Raw genomic sequence first — 22,847 nt, forward strand, 5'->3', positions numbered from 1 at the left:
TACACATGCTTTTCCTCATGATAATCATTATACTTCAGACACAAACTGTTTTTGAAAGATTCATATTCCAGAGTAGAGAGCTAAAAAAATGAATCACATTTTAATACTTCATCAAGGAAACTGAGTATGACTATTTTTTAGTTTGAGTGCTAGTAGTGACTGCTACAAAAACTACTAGTACAGCTTGGTACCAATGTCTTGATTCATACTAAGGCACCAGCAGTTTACCCACCATTGCTTTTGCATCACAGTGGTGCAAATGTCAACACGGTGAAAAAGGCAGTTTCTTTGTATTATGATGACAATAGTGTTGACTCCCATAACCATGAAAGAGTCTCAGGGGAACACCAGGGGACTGAAAACCACACTTTGAAAACTGTCACAGTAAGGCAATGCTCCATTTTTTTTTTAAGTATACATTTATACACAACATACACGTATGTATGTATGTATGCAAATACATATGAACTATGGGTAAGACTGGACTGAAATCCCAAATCTATAATTTGCCAGCTGTATGACCCTGAGTGAATGATTTCACCACTGTGAGCTTCAGTTTACTCAACTATAAGACAGGGATAATAATACTGCCTACTTTATAAGGATGTTTTAAGAATTAATTTACATACAGTATTTAGTAGAAAGCCTTACACATTCTTAACAGTTCAATAAATATTAACTATTACCATTAACTATTGTTTTTATTAGGAATTTTTTATACAAACTAAACTATGAAGGTATGTCTTCAGAATAAAAAGCTACAATAGCCTCTCAACAATTTTCACAATTAAAAAGTAAGAACACTTGGCCCAGTTTACAACCTTAGTTTGCCATTATGCAATATTCACTACTGACTATACTTTTACTCATGTTTTGACAGAACAGTTTTTAATAGTGTACCTATTACCTGATTTAGAACATGTTGGATAGCTAGTTCCTGCAGTTATTACTTTGGGTACTGGTTGAGCTATCATAAAGATGGTGACATTTTCTGATGCTAATTATGCTTCTATTATGCTTCTATTTGATGACTACCCATGATAGGATTGTTGGTATTGATAGATAATATCCAAGGTATCCCTGAGCTGTGCAGTTTCAGAAACACTTACAGGTTTAGACAAAGGCTGAACAATAACAGAACTATCTGAAGATCTAGATTCAGGATGAAAATTTACTGGTGAGGCAGCCACTGGAATTGATGCTGGGTTCTTGTAGTGTTGACTTGTAGGTCTGAATGCAGCAGTAATACCTGTATTGAAAAATTACACAATGTATTGAATATATTTCTATATAATCAATGGCATCAAAATAATTCACTTTAGAATTAAAATAATAAAATAACACTGTACCTCGACTGAGTGCGCCATTCTTTATTCCCCTCGAATATGAGCTGGGGTTCACTCTATTCAAAATATCTACAAAAAATATTTATTTTAAAATTCACTGGTTAAATGAAATATATATTAAGATAATAGTGATCATGAATTGAAAACAATCAGATTACTGGAATGAGTATATGTTATTACTGACTTAAGACTACAGTTAATTTTAAACATATATCTTTATCTAGTAAAGATACAAGATTATCAGCCTTAATTGTTTCATAGAATTAGAACAATCTAACTATGACTCAAAATCCAAAGGCCAGAAGTAAAAGATTGATAAATCCGACTACAGATAAGTCAAACCTTCTACGTGGCAAAGAACCACTCCAAATAATTAATAAAAAATTTCCAAAAATACATTCATATACAACCTATAATTGAAGTATATATCTTTATTTGAGTGATGATACAGCTCTATATACACTCAAGTTCCTATTACTAAAAACTAAACCCTTGTCCAAACTCCATATCCCACTCACACCCCTAAAAGCTTTGAGGTGTTCTTATGAGTGATCTCACTAGATTACTGTAGCTGCACCATTACTCTTGAGTTCTGAAAGGGAAACTATCAGAGACTGCAGACTAAAATGAAATCTACCACTGTACCAGAAGTCAATCTGAGCCTAATATGACTTTAAGGATCAGTTTAAATTTCTTAATTCTTGCATGCATGTGAACTCATAACTTCCAGATAACTCAATAACCAAATTAAAATTTGGAAGAGTCGGGATTTGCCTAAAATTGTTGATTAGAAAAAAAGTAAAAGCACAAACACTCGCTAAACATTCATTTTCTTTCTTTTCTTCCCTCATCGTAGATTGGACTAGATCCCATAAAATAATTTTGTAAAGGGCCATACAAAAGTAGTGTTGTTTTCTGATAATGGAGATGCAGTGCTCTACACCTAAGCACTACAGATGTCTTATAGAAGAAAAATCTGTACCCATACATAACTTAACACCATTTTTATTCAGAAACTAAAGATTAAGTATCTACCCAAACCATCAAAAAACTATTGCTGAAGTACTTTCTGGTAGTTGTATTGTATAAAACACAGGATTTTACCTTCCTTTCTGGTAGTTCTAATAAACACTCAACACATATTCCATATGTTAAAATATTTTATGGTTTACACATAACCAACCATAAAATCATTTGAAATCTGCATCTTAACAGTTTAGAAAAGAAATTGTGCTGGGGTCAATCTCCTTTTTGACAGAATTATTTTAAAACTAATATACATTGTTCTAGTGGAACACTGTTAAGTCACCTATAATTGGTATAAATTCAACTTGAATCTTAACTGTCATGTTTTCAATAAGAGAATTTCAATAATAATTTTGCAATATGATAATATTCCAGTATAAAATAATCACAATGACTAGAAGCAATAACTTAAGGGAATATAAAATTATGTTTCACTATCATCAACAAGCATCATTCAATTTATAATCAAAGTGACACTCAGAATCTCCGTGAGAGATTATCAATCTGTTGCAGGAACTAGTATTGAAAATTCAATTGGTTTAAGTTATCTCCCTCTGATAAAACTGATTCAAAGTGCCATTACAAGTTTAGGGGTGATAGAAGAAAGAACCAGGCTTTCAGAAAATTTAAAATTAGTCTCTTAATCACATTCTTAAAAACTTCCTTGGTAAGAAAACCTAAAATTTATACATTATTTCTCTGTACTTCTATAAATTTTTGAGCATTTTAATGGGTGTCACTAGTATTTGCTTTAACATGGTAACAATGTCAAATCCAGTTACTCTAACTGAAATCTACAAAGTATTGAGGTGTTCTCCTAGAAAGTCATAAAGATTTAAGTTTTAACTAACTCAGTGCCATCCAAGCACAGTGGCTGTACACAGTAGTGCGTTTCTCATTCATGAATATAAATTCAAGTTGCTGAAAAACGGGTGTGGTCAGAGGTCCCTATTGGCATACAGGCCAGAGATTATGCAATCATTCATTGCTATACATTTTGTAGCTATGTATGCATGACACTGCAATGAAGCAGTTGCCTGGATGTGAGAACCCCTATCTGAGACTAATATAAACTTATTTAGTATATTATAACATTTTAAGCAAAGTATTCTAAACCCCTTTGTTTCTCTACTTCTGAGTTTAAGTTTAAAAATAAAAAAAAAGAGACAAATGAACAAACGAATAGGTTGGCTCTACTAAAAATTATGATTTCCAATATCAAAAGACCTTCAATGTTAAAAGTTAATCTTAGTCCATTTCTTTTTTCTCAGATCTGGTATTTTAACCTCTTACCTCCTCCCTCAGGTCCCCAATCACATCCCCACAGATATGAAATTCTTAACTTATCTCCCACCCAATCTTTCATCCTCAACTCCTTACAGAGAAACAAGGACATAAGTATCTACAACACAGTACATAATTGTTCCATAGAAACAATATCTTATAAAACTTAGCTCCACTAAAAGCAAATGCTTACTTGAAATTGCTGGTTTTGAACTTGATATCTCTCCAACAAAGATCGGTTCATCATCATCATCATCCTCAACCTCTTTCACTTTCTTCTGCCACGGTTCCAATTCTTCTTCTTCACATTCCATAAAGAGTTCTGCCATTTTTGAATTATCTAATTTTCAAAAGGAAAGCAAACCTTACTGTCAAAAGAAAAATAAATACATTTTTGTAATATGTAGTATGATATTTAAGATCTACTTTAATAATCCTAATAGCAATTACTGAATTGATATTTGTAGTTAGTACATGGTAGCAACAATGAGAAGAAACTCAGAGCTCAGTCTCTAAGATAGTGATGATAGTTAACTACAGAGCGAAGAAAGAGAGAGAGAAAGAGAGCGCACGCGTGCTAGGTAATGGTTAACAGCAGTTATTTACACTGGACAGAAAATTTGGGAACAGTCAAAGTGAATTTCAGTCATATGCCTGGAATACGATTATACCTACAAAAAGGATTGCACCTAACATTATCTGGGGAAAAAAATTAACAAAAGAGAGATAAACTAAGAATAAGGGGTAATAAGTGGGAGATACACTAGAAAATCTGAACCAAATTCAGGAATGCCAAGCACAGAGCAAAGCAGGGATTACGTGCCTGGCTAAAATAAGAAAACAAAATAAGGCTTATTCCATTCAGGGCAAATTAGACATTTTTTGCCTAAAGATACAGACCAAAGAATATACAGTGAATATCACCATTTTAGGTGTTCTGACCAAATGCAGAGCCTCCAGGAAGCATTTTAGTGCCTTGCTCTTAAATATGGATGGACAACTAATAAGTACCAGAAATTTTAGGAAAACCTCTTGTGTTTCAGACCAAAATCAATAAAACAGATAAAAGAATCACAAGAAAAAAAGGTGACGCAGACAGCAAGAAAAATATAATTAGCATCTTTAGAGATATGACAAGAATGTTATAAAAATACTCAGAAAACAAAATTTAGGATTAAAAATATTATAGCCTGAATTTTTCAACTGTTTTTAACATGTTGAAATGTCCAGAGGTGGAACTGAGAGAAGAAAAAGATGCACACGCGCGCACACACACACATACACACAGCAGAGAAGACACAAGGTTGTTAGAAAATCAATTTCAAAGGTACAATACTCACCTAACAGTATTAATAGAAACAGAACAGGGAAAAAGTAGGGGTAAGTAATCAAAGCAATAATGTCAGAAAACTCTCTAGATCAGAAGACATAAATCTCTGTGTTGGAAGGCCCCAGTAGTAACCAGAACAATGATCAAGGAAAAAATTCTATCAGGACGTAACATTATGAAATTTCAGAACAAAAGAGTTAAAGAAAATACCCTCAGATCCTTGGGGGTGGGATAGCAGAAACAGGTCATATACAAAAGATCAAGAACAGTAAGAACAGAAGCTAGAAGACAGCAGAATAACACTTTCTTACCAAAATTATGTTTCAATCTAAAATTCTATACCTAAACTTTTCATCAAGTGTGATACTAAAGACTAGCAACATCACACAAGACAGCCAATGAATGCATCATTATCAGGAAGCTACTATAAAATCCAGCAAAATATGAGTCTTAATCAAGAAAGAGGAAGACACAAACGTAGGCGACATGGCATTCAGCACAAAGTCCCAGGACAATAGAAGTCAATAGGCCTAGCTAACAACCAGTCCAAGCTGGATCAGGAGAACTGTACTTCAGGAGGAGTGTCTCTGGGAGACCAAAGAAAATGTCAACTTTCAGATCATTTGCCACCTGCCAAATGTTAATGTATAGAAAATTGAACTGAGACATTACTGAAGGGTATGAGAAGAATTCACTACAGCTTTTAAGAAAACTTAGCAAATGAAAAATCATGAAAAGTATTAACTACTGGATAAATTAAAAGAAAGAAAAAAAAGTAAAGATATGTATCCCCTCCACTGCTATTCTATGTAAATAGCATATTAATAGTATATTACTACGCTAACCAGGGAATACCATTTCTTATGGTCATCATAATGAAAACATCAAATATGGATTTAACCAAAAATTGAGATATTGTATCAGGAGATAATCTTGATCAGGAGCATCCTGAGAGAATACTTCCCTGTACACTTTACACAGGCAATGAACACACAGTAGTATATAATAATCTATGGACTAGGAAACTGGGTAAAGTCAGGCACTAATTTTTAAAAGAATTAGAGAAACCCACAATGAAAGTATCATTTATTTCTAATAGACATATAAGTGCTGAACTGTGTTTCTTCAAAATTCATGTGTCGAAGTCCACAACACAGTACCTCACAAGGTGACTATATTTAGAGACAGGATCTTTAAAGAAGTAATTAAGTTAAAATGAGGCTACTGGAGTAAGCACTAATCCAATATGACTGGTGTCTTTAAAAGAGGAGGAAATCAGGACACAGATTTAGGCATGGAAGCAAGACCATCTGAACACATAGGAAGGAGATGGCCACCTATAAGGAGAGGCCTGGTACAGGTCCTTCTATCATGGCCCTCAACAGGAGCTAACCCTACCAACACCCTGTTCTTCTAGCCTCCTCCAAAACTGTGAAAAAATAAATTTCTGCTGTTTAAGCTATCCAGGCTTCGGTACTTTTTTATGGCAGCCCTAGCAAAGTAATACAGAAAATAAAGAAAGGTTTCCCTCATCCTTTTTAACAGGGCACTGCCACTGTCAATATAGTATTCCCTCCTTATCCATGGGGCATACATTCCAAGACCTCCAGAGGATGCCTGAAATTGAGGACAATACCAAACCCTATATATACTATGCTTTCTCCTATACATATTTACCTACGATAAAGTTTAACTGATAAATTAGGCACAGTAAGAGATTAACAACAATAACATAATAAAATAGAATAATTATAACAATATACTATAATAAAAGTTATGTGAATGTGGTCTGTATCTCTCTAAAAATATCACATTGTACTGTAATCACCCTTCTGATGATGATGATGTGAGATGATACAATGCCTACATAATGAGATGAAGTGAGGTGAATGACGTTGGCATTGTGACACAGTGTTAGGCTACTAGAAGGGTTACTTGAACACAAGCACTGTGATACCTCAACAGTTGATCTGATAACTGAGATGGCTATTAAGTGACCAACAGATAGGTAGTGTGATGCAGCATGGATATGCAGCTAGACAAAGGGATTATTCTCGTACAGGGCAGGATGGAGCTGGAAGCAAGATTTCTTCGCGCTACTCAAAAAGGCACACAATTTAAAACTTGTGAATTATTTCTGGAATTTTCTATTTAATATTTTCAGTCAGCGGTTGACTGCAGTCTGAAACCATAGAAAGCGAAACCTCAGATTAGGGGGGCCTACTGTATATCCAGGATATATTGTTGGAAAAAAATTTTTTAAAGACCTATAATAGCTTTGATTTTTTTTTAATTATTTTTTTGTCTATGCATAAAAGAAACACGTGACTATGTGCACCAAACCAGTAACAGTATTTCTCACTTGATGTAGGGAGAAAGTACTTCATATCTACTTTACTCACTTTTTAATTTCCACTATTTTTATGTGAGCATTTATTACTTTAACAATTCTAAGTGTTTTCATCTTTAAGGAAATGTGCCTACCTCTTGTCCTTTGTCCTGAAGCAAAGTTATCAATACGTAAGCCACATATACTAATATCAGTCGTGGCAGCAACACTTACTTTTTGGCTGAAAAGGGTTGTCGCCCATCAAGTTGCAGAGTTGACTTTCTGTAAATTGTCACCTCAGTACTGACATACGGTATCAGTAAATTTTATGAGTCAATTTATGTAATGCCAAATGTCAAGAACATGAAACTTGGGATTCAGAAATTCTTGGATCTAATTTTGATCTTCAAACTCACCATGTGATTCCAGACAATGCAGCAAGTTATATCTCAGTTTTCTTTCCTATAAAATAAAGATACCTAGTATTAGAGTGAATTTCATTAAATTAAATGTAAAAATATTTCACCTTTTTTCCTATAAAAAGCTCAATTTTTAAGTTTGATAAGTTTGACATATATATGTATATAATTCACTCTACATAATCGGTTCATTCAAATTTAATAAAATGGTAATTCTATTAAGCACTTACTACTTGAATAAGTCTGAATTATTAAATTATAACTAATTATTTAAAAGTAATCTTTTGCAAAAATGAGTAATTACCTCATAATGTATCGTTTAAGTGAATTTTCAAATGCTACGTGATTTAATCTTTTACTGATACCTATTCTTTATATTTCAGATATAAATGAAATTATTTCAATAAGAAAACATAATTTTAAATAAATTTTCATTTATATTTTTCTGTTATCAATGAACTTAAAAGGCAAAGAAAATTAGTTGGATATATTTCATCATAGATTAATTCATTCAAAAATAACTACTCATTGCCTTCTGTATGCAAGGTAATATGCTAAGTTCTAGGAAAAAAACAAAGATGAGTAAGTCATAATCTTTGCCATTAGAAATGTACAGTCTAGAATGTCTATAATTCTTTGGGCTTGAAAAAACAAATGCTGTTAGAATAAACATTATTAAAAAACACATTTTCACTGCTTTATTTAAAACAAGAATTCGTTCTTTGGATTCCCATACATACACAACAGCACAAATTTTTAAAAATGTACAAATTTTTATAAAACTTTTTTTAGTTACAAAGCAAAAAATTCAAAAATTAGATGGATGAAATCTAAAATATTGAGATATACAGCTAATTCAACCTTCACATTCCTCTTTATCCTCGGGCTGACAAAACCAAGTTTTCCTGCTTTTTAATTTCCAAGGTATTTGGTCTGAACTGAAACAGTTCACAAAGGAAAAATATTATTATTTTAACTTCAGAAATAATTGCTATAAATATTTGAACTATTATCACAAGAGACTCTAGTGAATCTTGTGTTTTACTATATTTACCAAGTTCTGAGATCTGGCTAGTTAAATCTCACAACTCTATTAGAATAATCGTAGCTTGTTCCTAAACTAAATTCAGTGTTATGTATATGTCAAGTAGATAAACACATGACAATTCTTGCTCAGCATTAAGGACCTACTGGTACCAAGAATACAGAATATTTTTTAAGAGCCACAATTACACAGCCTATGAGATTCATTATGTATTTTTGTTAAATGATCTAAATATCTCTTCTAGCAAAATTCAAAAATATCCAATTTACAAATATTCAATTAGTAAATGACCTGTCTAGATGAACAAGTTATCCGCTGCCTATGACTACAGAGAAAACTTAGATGATCTACTTCAAAAGCCTTAGGACCATAGTAGCTACTTAGGGACCAAAATTGATCGATATACTTGCAAACACACTAAAAAGTTGGAAATGCTCAAATGCAATTAGAACCATTAATTTCTGCCTAAAGCTGCACTGTGTAATACAGTAGCCACTAGCCACATGTAACTAAGTTTAAATTACTAAATAAAATTTAAAATTCAGTTTCACTAGCCACATTTCAAATGTTCAAAGCTACATGTGGCTTGTGGCTATGGTATTAGACAATGCAAGTACAGAATATTTCTACTAGACAACACTGGTATAAAGAATCACTGCCATATTTCATTCTGGCTAATAAACACACACTTTCATGGATTCGTTTGGCATCTCAGCCACTGCAACATGCCAAAACTATCACCATAAAAACCCCTCAAAAGTTACCACTTCAGAATTTTGGTGATAAAGCATGGAATTTTATAAAGGATTACACCAGCCGCCATTGAAGTGGGGATCTAGCAAAGTGGGGATCTCAAAGCTCCAAAAGATCTCCAGCTTTTGCAGCTCAGAGTTGGCTCCAAAATAACCAGAAAAAGAGAACACTTTGCTTCAGCTACTAACTCAGATAAAAATTTCATGCTGTGTTTAATGTATCTGTTTCTATGGAAAAAAATTAATTCCAAGTAACTGACTAATCAAAGACGTTCACTCACTTTTGGAGACTGCTAACATAAATAATTACAATTCCCATTTCATTATTTTTTGTTTAAGCTTTTATATATCTAACATTAAACTACATCTTCAATTTCTTCTATAAAAATTTTTTAAAAAAATCAATGGAAATGTGGGTCTGAATTTTTAATTGTTCGAAAATTTTACTTTCATCCATTGACAGATATCATCCAATGCAATGCCACTGTGTTAAATGATGAAGTTAATGCATTTGATCTACCACGTTTCCCCAAAAATAAGAACTAGCCGGACCATCAGCTCTAATGCATCTTTTGGAGCAAAAATTAATATAAGACCTGGTCTTATTTTACTATAATATAGACCTGATATAATATAATATAATTAATATAATATAATATAATATAATATAATATAATATAATATAACATAACATACCTGGTCTTATTTTACTATAATAACATAAGACCAGGTCTTACATTAATTTTTGCTCCAAAATTCGCATTAGAGCTGATGGTCCGCTAGGTCTTATTTTCGGGGAAACACTTATTTTCGGTAGTATACAGCACACACTATAGCACAGGTGTGCTAGGAACTAGATGTTGTCCTATTTACTTTCTTACAAGAGGAAAAATTAAGCAATTCCACACACCATAACTATAGAGTCTGTGCATAAAAAAAAGAGCATTAGGCTAGTAGCCAGAAAAACCAAGTCATAGCTCCAGCACTGCCACAACTTTCAGTCAAGCCACCTTACAATTCTGGGTCTAAGCTTAGTTCAACTGAAAGATCTCTAAGGTTTAATTCAGCTTTATACTTTATACTTTATACTGTGTATTTTAAACATTTATTAACCATAAACAGTAAAATGTGATGAACAATAAATGTCAGATTCAAGTTCTGACTCAACCACTTATTAGCTGTATGACCTTGGGCAAGTTAGTTAATCTCTGTGCCTTGCTTTATTATATGTATCTTATATAATAGATTTATAATGAAGATTAAATGAGATAAAAACAAAGCATATAGCTCAGTGACTGGCACACAGAAATCACTCAATAAATCATAAGCATTTTTAACTCTGGGCTAAATCCCATTTTAAAGAACTTAAGAATAGATCGCAATTTTGTTATTATAATGGAATTACAAGCTATCAGTTGAGCATTTAGAAATCATTTTGTTATATTAAGATCTTCATTATAGTCATATTTCTCATGATGAAATTTTAGCTTTGTATGTGTCCTGGAATGTGGCTGTCAAATCTATCCTGCAATATTTTCACCTTTTTATAAAAGCATTTATAAACTAGATAAAACACACATACCATACAAACTTTTAAACCCTCATGTAATTTATCAAGTTAAATTATACTCATGTACTACTCATCTTACAGAATAAAACATGTATCTAATTCAAAACTACCAATATACAGAAATTAACATTTGGATAAAATGTCTTAAACCATTTTCATTTAAAAAATAACAAAAAAACACTTTCATTCCTGTATTTTAATTTCTAAAAAAAGTCCTTTTTTAAAATGAGTAGGTAAGTAGCATACAAAAGTGAATGTGAGAAATATAGTGAATGATTAAGTTCTCTATCATCCCATACCCCAAAAGTTAGAGTTAATCAATGAAATAATCCAAGAAACCACATTATGAAATTAACCTTTGTTTTTGTTCTTCAACATAAAAATAATGTTTTAATTGGGGGTTGCACTCCTCCTAACCAAGAAGTTGGCAACAAGAAAACCAGATATGATTAACTTAACATAAAAGGGAAAATACAAAAATAAGAAATTAATACAATCATTTGATTAGTGAAACTTTATATTCAATATAAGTACAGCATATGAAAATAAAGTTCAACTAACTCATAAATTTAGTCTAAGATTGACATGCTAGCAGTAAGAAACATTAAACCTTTAATAATTTTGCTTGTATGCTTAGAAAAGTTTTTTCAGTGAAATGATTTGGATGACATAGGGTCACTGAAATATTGTTCAGAAAAGTCTGACCTGTTACTTTTTTCCTCTCACAAATTTCTCAAGAAATTAGGCATTCACATCATTCCATCACTATTGAAGGTTTAGTTTATGTTCTGTTTCATTTTATAAATAATTTTTTAGTCCTTGTCACTAGTGGTATTTTGAAATGGAGGTCTATAATTTTAGAATTCTAGAATTCTAACAATGAATAGAGCTTTAAGGAGTCAAAGTGAGTTCTCAACTATGAATAGCAATCTAATATTTCCAACTCTGGTTCTGTGGTCTCAAGAATTTCTAACTATCTCAACAAGATACTAGAAAACTAATTTTCATTTAATGTTCATTATCTTAAAAACACAATCTTTTGAGAAAGAAGATTCATTTTAAAAACTCCAGTTTTATATCACCTTAATATCTATCACCTATTGAGCCCATTATGGAAACTAATTGTAACAGGACTTAAAAAGCAAAGAACCATGATGTCTACTTTGGCATTATAAGATAAAGTGCATAAATAGAAACCTGAAATCGTAAACAATAAACACATACATAGACATGAAAGACACCCACAACTAAAATTTGATAAAATTTAGGTCTTTAAATATGAAGCTTTATAAATTAACTTATTAAAATTTTTATTTTTAAAAACGATCTATTGTTAGAAAACTAAGTATCTATATTTTTTAGAATAAATCTAGTTGTTACTGTTAAAAAACATGACATATTCTTAAAAAGGCACATTACAACCACACAAAATGTAATTAGAAACATCAGATCATTGGTAGCTAAAATACTACAGACAAAATACTGAAGGATCACAGAAACTTTAGAAGATAGCTCATCAAATCTCACTCAATTTCTGAAAGAATCTAGTTTTTTCAAGTAGAATCTGCCTTCTGAATACGGTCACTCCAAAAAAAGTAGAAAGAGACCTAAAAAAGAAATATAGATATACATAGTTTTATTTTTTAAATAAACCAAAAACTTCAAATGTCATTTTTTAAAAAAATTATACATTAAGGAATCTTAACAGGCAAACAGAAAAGAAAAGGGGTTGGGACTCAGTCTTGAAAAAAGTGGCCTACAAATGAGATCAGAACTAGGATAGGAAAAATGCAGGTCCTAACAGAGGTTGCCCTAACTATTTCCAAGAATAAGGCTCAAAGAGGAATTAGGCCAGATTCTCCTGTCAATCTAACTTATTCTCTGAAGGTAGATAACTTTAATTCTCGAAATTAGGAGAAATCCAGATGGATTCCTAAAAACCTGAAGGGGAATCAGAATATGCCACCCTAAATATGCCCATTTGGCATAAGGATTGTTTTTGAGCTGAAGGCAATTAAACAGAAAACACAGAGAGCTCTCTCTGCCCTCCCCCATCTGTCTAAAGGCAGGACAAAAATTTCCTGTTATAAAGGTTTTCCCTTTCCCCTCTCCTATACCACAAGGAAAAACTGCCATTATCACTGGAGACAGAAAGTCGGCACCGAGACTGAGCTGCACAAACAAACCTTACTAAAATAACCCTTATCTTCCATTAGTTTCCCTTATATATTTACCTTCCTCAATTTACCAGTAGGAGCCCAAACCCCTTTTCCTCTGTCCTGCTACTTCTCCACAAATGTATCGTCATTTGTTAAAGTAGTACACATAAGCCCCTGCGTCTAAACCTCTTTGTGTCTTCATTTTTTTCCCTATGATGACCTCCATGAACATCAGAATTAAAATATTAACATCAAATAAAATTGGTGTACCTTTTCTCCTATTAACCTTTTATCGGTTTAATTTGCAGGTCCCAAGCACTTAACCTAAGAAGATAAAGGAACAGGGATTTTTTGTCTCTACTACAAGACAAAACAATTCTCCAAGTGAGCTCAGTCAGATTTCTTAAAGACAATACAAATACTTCATAATATAAACAATTAAGACTTTAAAAATAATACACAATCATTTTCTAACATAAGGCACAGTCCTCAACACTGCATAGTCCCTACCTCAAAAAACTATCTAGTAGGGGGGTTATGATAAATACAATAAGTATCATACAAAACAGGGCATGGTAACTGTAATATTAAAAATTAAAAGTGTTACAGCAGAGGTTCTTTGATAAGGTGTTGGGAAACCACAGAAATAAGAAATGTGCAAAATTTTGTACATTCTTTGGGAGCATCAAATTCTTGTAAAGATCTATGAACCAAAAACGCTAAGGATCTCCAGGTTAGGGAAATGAAAAAAAATTATCATATCTAGCTGGGGGATTTGGAAGTGTCCCACATGGAAGAAACACACATCAATCCTTAAAGAAAAGATGTTTTTGTTAGTTTCTTTTTTCCAGTAACAATGTTCAACAAAAATGATTCAAACATAGAAAGTGTGTGTAGTAAAAAAGTATGAATCCTTATTCCTTCCCCTACCCTACCCCCAATTCTGCTCATCAAATTTGGTGTGTGATGCAATGGATAATAATAGTGATTGAAGACAGAGTTAGTGAGATGGTTCAGGAATAAAAAGGGCATCTGAATGCCTTATATGTCTAACAAAGTGCAATATTCATAGCAATGATTTAGACAGAGACCATACTGTGTGCAGATTAAATTTACAGATACATAAATAGCATGATGCATGTTAAGCAACAAACAAGGCTTTCAAAAAATTTCAACAAGCTAGAATGAATGGTGAAATCTACAATTTTGTATGTGCTCAAAAAACAAAATTTACAAAAACATAAACTGAAGATATACTACTTACCAGTTTTGGTTACCAGAGGTCAAATGAGTCAAAAAGTCATTCATTTAAAATGTGAACTTATGAAACATGTATTAGGTTGGTGCAAAAGTCATTGTGGTTTTTGCAATTATTTTTAACCTTTTAAACCACAATGACTTTTGCACCAACCTAATACTATATACCAGACATTGTGCGAGGCAGAAATACGATGATCAAAAATTAAGACACAGGTCTTATACTCATGAAATGTACAGGGCAGAGACAGGGACAAACACCCATGCAAAGATGCAAATTGATAACGGTAAGTGCTATGAAGGCTATGGTCATGGAATTTTAAAACTCAGAGTAAGGAAATTAGGTCTAGTTAACATAATCAAAACTGGTTTCCTTAAGAAAGTAATGATTAAGTCGTTATTTGAAGAATGAGTTAGTGTTGACGAGGAAAATGAGAAGAAACCATTCCATACAGAAGAAACAGCACATGCAAAAGATCTATGGCACAGCAAACGTGAGAAACTGCAAAGAAATCAGTGTAATTGGAAAACAGAAGCATGGGGGTATATGGCAGGAGGTAAGATAGGAGTCAAACAACTTTGGAGACTACGTTTAGGAATTTTGTCCTATTCCTAATAATTGAAAGCAACTGAGGAGATTTTTAGCAGGAACTGGTATGATTAGATTTGTGATAGTTTCAAAATAATAGAACTTGAATCTAAAATCAAAAGACGGTGGTTTTGTTCTATTCTATTCTAATCAATCCCTACTTGTGATACAGTGTATTGACTGATTCTTTCCACTATAACAAAAAACCCAACTCTAACTGGCTTATGCGAAAGAATTTCTTGGCTCATTTACAGAACTAGCTATAGACACAATTTAAATAATATGTAAACCTGGTTTTTCCCTCTCCATTTCTGGGCTTCACTTCCTCTCTGTTGATTCTATCCTCAGAAAGTTCTTCCATAGTGAATGACTGTAGCAGCTCCAACTTTACACCTTTCAAGTTTCAAGTTAGGGACGATAATAAGAGAGCCAGCTCTGACTGAAGTTGATTGGCTTGGCTAAAATCATATGACCTTCCCTAAACCAACCACTACTGCTAAGAGATTGTAATAGGCTTAGTCCTAGATCACAGGCTATCTCTGGTACCACAGGTAAAGACCCAAACCTCCCCCCACCCGCAACCCCGCAATAAAAAACACAAGACAAAGCCTAGAGGAGGGGAATAAATCCCCAAAGAAAAAAATCAAACAATGTTCCCAATGTAAAGGTGAATAGATGTTAGGTAGCAAAAACAACAGATGTCCACTACAAAGAATGAGAATTAGAGCTATGTCTAGGTCAAAGGACTAAAGATATTTAGCCTAGGAAAGATGAGGCTGTGGGCAAAGATGGTAGAAGTAAAAGCTGTTTACAGATATTGTCATGAGAAAGACGGAAAAAGGGTGACAAGTTCTTTGTAGATCAAGTGATAACAACAATACTAGTAAGATTTAACTTGAATAAACTAGAGAATTTAATTCCTAGTGTTGTGCTTCAACACTACTGCTTATGTCATTATATACTACCCTGTTATAAAAGTTATTATTTATAATGACAATTATTGTTACCATTAGATAACATTAATTAAATGTATATATTATTTCATTTAATCCTCAAAAAACACTATGAGGTTGACACTATTATTATGCCCACTTTATGGCTGTGGAAATTTAATGATACAGGTTAAGTACCTTGCCCAAAGTACCAGAACTAACTGGTAGAGCAAGGATTCAAACCTAGACACTTCAAATACCAGAGATTTTAACCACACACTATTTGCTTCCACCAGAAATAAGACCAAATTACAGGGAGGCAAATTTCATCTCAATATTAGGAACAAAACAATTAGCAGTTAAAGTATCAGTAGTTAAGAAGAACTCAAGATGTGATAGATCACTAAAGAAAAATACAAATAATTCAAGCATTATATAATTGAAAATGATCACTTTCAAGACCCCCAAGGATGTACTTCCAAGCCTAATATTGTAAATATATCCATCTAGCATAGGTATGCAAATTTTTGCCTAGACTGAAATAAGGGGGATTTGTTATTATTTCAGTAAAAAAAAAAAAAAAATATCCTAATTGAGAATGCTGAGTTATGAAACTTCTCTTTGAAATTATCAATAAAATATTTTGATCAACATACTATACCCAAATATTTCCTAGAAACTTTAAAGTGCAATGTAATGAACCAAGCAGTTAGGTTGAAGCTCAACATTGAGGAAGAAATTCTTGAGTTTATTCAAAGCCAGTAAATGCCTGATGAAGTATTAGGTGATAATTTTAAATAAACAATGAAAACTGCATTTTAATAAATAAACCTATTTAATGGTTTAACTCAGAACTCCCAATGATATCAAGATCTACTACTTCACTGATTCACAGCCAGCATCTCAAATATCAAATCATCATAAACTAACTTTTTAGAATTTTAACATTTTTGTTAACAGAAAAATTTTAAAGGTAATATTCATAAGTAGAAAGCCTGTACATAGAGATATTTCTTGTGCTGCCTTTCTTTCTATAAACTACTGGTGGGTTCGTTTAATGCATGAGAACCCAAATAATTGTTTAAACTCTTCTGCATCAATTATACTTCAAAATGACAGTGTAAGGAGAATAGAATAATAATACATGCTGTATATTTGTTACCAATTATAACGTCTGTATTATGAAAGATGTAATAGTTTGTCAGTTGTCATTGTAGTTTTCTTGTAACATGATAACGGAATAAAGTGTAGCAGAACAATCTCCATTAAAAAGAAAGCCTGTGTGTGCTTCAGTAGACTTAAATCGACAAACCAATTTAAACCAGCACAGAGTCATTAAAAAGCATCTATGTAGAAAGAACCCTTCTTCACAACAGGGCCTGGGGAATCTCTATTGGCCCCACCTCCACATCATCCAAGGAAAACCCCGGTGATTTTGGTCCAGGCTGCAAACCATTTTGTTCTAGTTACCACTATCAGTCAAAACGGAGCAGAGTGCAACAGGACAGCTACTACATTTCCTAGGTATTCTGCTGAAGGTCCCAACAACCCTCCCAACAGCCAAATCAAATTACCCTTTCTTCATTTTCATTTTCCTTATATCTATTTTAACCCAATTTCTTGAAACATCCTCCTCAGTAATTTCCTGTACGCCGATAGACTGGTTTTCTACCCACCTCTTCATTTTTAAATCTCTACAGATTTCACCGTTCCTCTTCCTACTTAAAAATGTAAAATCAGGTTTTCCATAAAGTTTAGACCTCAGCTCTACACAAATTGTTCCCTAAAAGACAGATCTAATAAATTAGCTATCAGTTCTGTTTCAGCCTATAAAATCATCATATACGAGGAGTGATCAAAGAATACAGTGAATGTTTAAATTTTTAAAAATGTATTATAGTAAAAGACACACTGCCATTAATCCCTCTCAAAATGCTCCCCCTCACTTCGAACACACTTATCCCATCATTCTTGCCACTTTCTGAAGCAGTCTGGAAGTCCTCTTTCGTGAGTGTGTTCAGTTGCGCTTTTGTGGCTGCCTTGATGTCCTGAATCAATTCAAAATGTTTTTCTTTCATGGTCATTTTGACTTTGGGAAAGAGCTAGAAGTCGCAGGGTGCCAGATCTGGTGAATAAGGATGAGGACACACCATAATGTTTTTGTTTGACAGAAATTGCCATATCAAGTGATGTGTGACACAGAGCCTTTCTGTTATGATCAAGAAATACAGTGAAGGCAGCTGCCGAATAAAATCCAATGGAAAGGCAGGGATCTTCAATACAGGAAGCAGCGCGTTGAACCTTAGTAACAGTGTGTGACAAGTTTCAACTCGTTTGGAGCAGTCAGTCAGGTGTGAGCTACAGTTGAGTGAAGGTGTGTTTTAAAGTGTGCCATATCATCCTCCATCGTGACAACAACACTCCATGTCACACATCGCTTCCGGTATACAGCAATTTCTGTCAAATAAAAACATTATGGTGTGTCCTCATTCACCTTACCAGATCTGGCACCGTGCGACTCTTCCCCAAAGTCAAATGATTCAGGTCATCAAGGCAGCCATGACAGCACAACTAAAGAGGACTTCACGAAAGAGGACCTCCAGAACTGCTTCAGAAAATGGCAAGAACAATGAACAATGGGATAAGTGTGTTCAAAGGGAAGGGGAATATTTTGAGGGGGATTATAGTGGCAATGTATCTTTTGCTGTGATAAATTTTTTTTATTCAAACATTCAGCATATTGTTTGATCACACCTGTATTAAACTCCAACACTGACTTCTCAACTATGCCCCAATCTCTTAACTGCTGAAAACTGCTATATGTATACTTAATCTCATCTCAAATTTGTATTTCCAGAAGTGAACATAACTTCTCCTCAAAAATTAGTTCTACAGTATTATTCATGAAGTAGAAACAAGCCAAATATTTAACTGCTGAATGGAGAAACAAAACGTGGTATATCCATACAATGGAATATTATCCAGCAATTTTTAAAAAAATGAAGTACTGATACATGCTACAACATGAAAACATTATGCTAAGTTAAAGAAGTCAGCCATATATTGTATGATTCCATGTATATCAAATGTCCGCAATAGACAAATCCAGACAGAAAGCAGATCAGTGGTTGCCAGGGGTTAGGGGGAGGGGACAATGAGGAGAGAATGCTTAATGAGTCATGTTTCTTTTTGAGAAGCTGAAAATATTCTGGGATTAGATAAATGTTGATGGTCGCCTAACACTGTGAATGTACTAAATGCCAATGAATTGTACACTTTTAATGATGAACTTTATGTTAATCTTGCCTCAGTTTATGAAAATTAGTTCTATCTTTGAACATCTCTTTTTCTACAAATGAAACTGTCATTCTTCTCATCTTTAGTCCTTGGAGTTTTTTTTCAATGTCTCCCTCTTTTACTCATCATATCTAATCAATTCCCCACTCTTACAGTCTTCCTTCAAACTATTTCCCACAAGTATCCTTGCCTTTCCATTCACTACGTACTTGCTAAGGCTCTTACCTCATACCTATAGCAACAGATTTCCTTTATAAAATTCACTTTATACTTGGTGTTTCAGCATCCAGATCTGCTTCTGTCCATTAAATACAGAACCACCAAATTAACAATTTCCTAAAATAATGCTTTCATTGCATCTTACTAATTCTAAACTCTTCAATAACTCCACACCAATCTATGCAGAGCTGGGTTGTCTATCTTAGTGCTAGAAGTTTCCAGAATGCAGTGAGGTACAGAGTTGCTGGTAAAATGCTCGAGGAGCTTGTGCTTCCACCAGTGAATGGTGCTGCCAGGCTGCAAGTCTAGTCCTGTGCTCTCTAACATAAGGAGAGAAAAATGAGTAATTCCAACATAGAAAGGCTGAGGTTGAAGTGATGGAAGACCAAAGAATCACATCTTACAAAACAAATACACAGCATCTGGCACCCAGTATTACAAGAATACAGTGAATTTTTTCTAAGACTCAATTTTCTAAGCTATAAAGGATGGATGATGATAATATCACCCATCTCAAAGAAATATTTGTTTTGAAGATAAAATACAATAACTGTGAATACATTTTATAATCTCTAAAATACCACAGTAAAAGATTAGAAAGACATCTCTTGTGTTACAACTTCTTAAATGAACACAACTATTAACAATGTAGTGTCAAAAAGTAATGCCAATTTTCTATTTATATTTTTCTATTCAATAAACTTGGGAGATCTATTACTTTTTTCCCATAGAACTTAATAAAGCTATTTCCCTGGTGCATTCTGTTTATGAGGGCCTTTTCTATCAGCAGTCAGCAATCCTGTGTGGTTGAAAGTCAGATAATCTTACACCTCGAATAGGAAAAGCAAACTGAGTGAATGCGTGAATGGAGTAAACAAAGCAGGAGATAGGGATTAGGATATGCCTAAAACCCCCAGAACTCTCTCAAAGCTTCTCAACCCTCTCAAGGTTTTGCTTCTCAAACTTACCAAAGGTAACAAAAACAAGGAACATACAGGGGTAGAGCCTAGAAACAAGGATCAAAGTATTTCATAGACTAATGATCTTTGCTTTGGTTAATAGCCCTCAACTGAAAGGCATTCATGCAGTTGTCATATTGAAGAAATCCTAAACCTGGCCAAAAAAAAAAAAAAAGTGTGGTTGATTAACTTCAAAGGATGGAATCTTCGCCCTTGAGTCCACAAACTCTACTCCGAGAAAGTTAAGAAATATATATTAATTCACTTTAAAGTTATTATAATAAACCCATTGCATATTAACAAATGTTTTTATGAAAAGTATATTTTCCAAAATAATGAGTAGCTCTGTTCTACATTTTTACAAATCTCAGTATCTGTCTTAATAAAGACATCTAGATTCTCTGATCTGCTTCTGTACTCAACTTGTTGCACTATATTGTTCTGTTGAAGTGAGGAAAATTCAACCTCACAAGATAGGTAGGTAGGTGGTAAAGGGAGAACCTTGCAGAATCCTTGAAAGCATCTCAAGTTCCCGGGCCACACTTACAGAACTGCTACACTAGATAAACTAAGTTAAAGCCTTTGTTTAAAAAAGAGGGATAAATTACTATACTGGCTCAAAAGTTTTGTGTATACCAATCCAAAGAGTAAAGTAGTAATTTTACTGTTAGGGAATATTCAAGTGATGAGCACAACACTAAGAAAAAGCATTTCTGAAGCCGTAATTATGTATAAGGCATCATGGTTAAAAACACACAGCAAAACATACATCATTCCAAAAATCACATATTGTTTATCATGGTGTACTAAACCACAAAAGCAGAACAGATGTTTGCAATGAAAATAATTGAAATAAAAAATATTTCTGGTTTAATCCAGTTCACCAAGAAGCCTAAATATTATAACCTGATCATACAGGGTTCCAGTTAATCATTTTTTTGTACTATGGAGGATCTCTGAAGGTAAAGTTTGAAAGGAAGGGAAGAAAAAAATGGTAACAACAAAAATATTTTGGAATGGAAACTTCATGGAATAACTTTGTAAATACTACCTGCATTCATTAGAGATGTAGTGCACAAGGCTGACAAACCTATCATGGTGGGAAAGGAAGACAGGTTCAATATGTGTTGGGGAGAGGTGGAACTCCATATCTAACTGTCCGCTTTAACCATTAACCTTCAGTATATACTATAAAAGTGCACAGGAAGAACTTTAGTTTATTTTCTTTCTTGAGCAGTTATAAAGATGGACATTTTATGACTTTTATTGTTTCCCAGAGATCTTCAAACAACAAAGGGAAAATTATTTATTTTAAATAGAATAAAACTCATTCTCTTACAGTGACTATGTGAGTCTACAGAATCCTTTTATAAGTCTAAGATACAATGAGATCTTAGTAATTTCATTTTTCCTACATCTTGAAATACTTTGCTAAATAACATCCTAGATGTTATTTTACCTGTTCATCAATTATTCCCAAACACACTTTAGAAAAACAGAACAAACTAAAGTAGTAAGAAAACAGAATGATTTACTTGCCAAGAAGGATAATTCAAGAGTGAAATAAATCATCACTAAAGCATTATCTTTCATTTTCTTATCTTTTTTTCACTTTCTTTTATTGTGTTTGCACAAAATATTGCATCATCTTTCACAAAAGTATAAAAGACTGAAGACATCATCTTTGTAGTCTGTGTTGGGAAGGAAAAACTTTATTTCTACCCTTCTATGTTACAGTAGCTAGGGGCTTGTGACTTTAATAAAAGACAGATTAATAGGAGAAAAAGCACACAATTTTTATTAATATTTACATACACGAGTTCACAGAAAAGTAAAATTCAAAGACTCAGACTTGGGCTCATATACCATTTTAACAAAGGAAAGGGGATTTGGGCTGTGAAAGACAAATCATAGGGACGTTACTAAGAAATACATGGGGGAACTAATGAAAAGATAAGGGTTATTTTAGTTAGGTCTGTTTATGCAAACTCATCTCAATGTCAACTCTCCATCTCAGGTGATGAGTCACTCTTTCCTTCCTAATTGGGGGAAGGAAGGGACACCTTCACAAAGGGAAATCTGCCCTACTTTAGGTAGATAATGGAAGGCAGAAATCTCTTCCTGCATCTGTTGATTTTCAATTGCCTTCTGCTTAAAATAATCATTGTGTCAAAGTGGCACATTTTCGGGTGGCCTATCCTGATCCTCTTCATCTGCTTTTAGTTTTCACTGAATACAGTTAAGAACTCAGAACTTATTTTCTACCCATAATAGAACAGAAGAAAATGGACAGAAGAGACATTTCACAATTCCTAGATGAACCTGAAGACGAAG

The 22,847-nt window shown here is 33.4% G+C and overlaps 1 protein-coding gene across 3 annotated transcripts in view; it reads right to left on the reverse strand.

The window, feature by feature from the left end:
* ZNF280D (zinc finger protein 280D) overlaps positions 1–22,847 on the reverse strand; it is a 102,565-nt gene that overhangs the window by 73,453 nt on the left and 6,265 nt on the right. Inside the window, exons 2-6 of one of the 3 annotated variants that reach the window (XM_081049311.1) lie at positions 12,629–12,708; positions 7,732–7,777; positions 3,850–3,996; positions 1,350–1,415; positions 1,110–1,249 (exon numbers count right to left, since the gene is read on the reverse strand). In XM_081049311.1, the coding sequence (XP_080905437.1) occupies positions 1,110–1,249; positions 1,350–1,415; positions 3,850–3,985 (342 nt within the window). In that variant the 5' untranslated portion in view covers positions 3,986–3,996; positions 7,732–7,777; positions 12,629–12,708. Of the gene's footprint in view, positions 1–1,109; positions 1,250–1,349; positions 1,416–3,849; positions 4,025–7,731; positions 7,778–12,628; positions 12,709–22,847 lie in introns of all 3 variants that reach the window. The other 2 variants (XM_081049310.1, XM_081049312.1) reach the window with 2 other exon arrangements.

The sequence above is a fragment of the Rhinolophus hipposideros genome, assembly GCF_964194185.1.
Source record: "Rhinolophus hipposideros genome assembly, chromosome: 5".
Lineage (NCBI taxonomy): Eukaryota > Metazoa > Chordata > Mammalia > Chiroptera > Rhinolophidae > Rhinolophus > Rhinolophus hipposideros.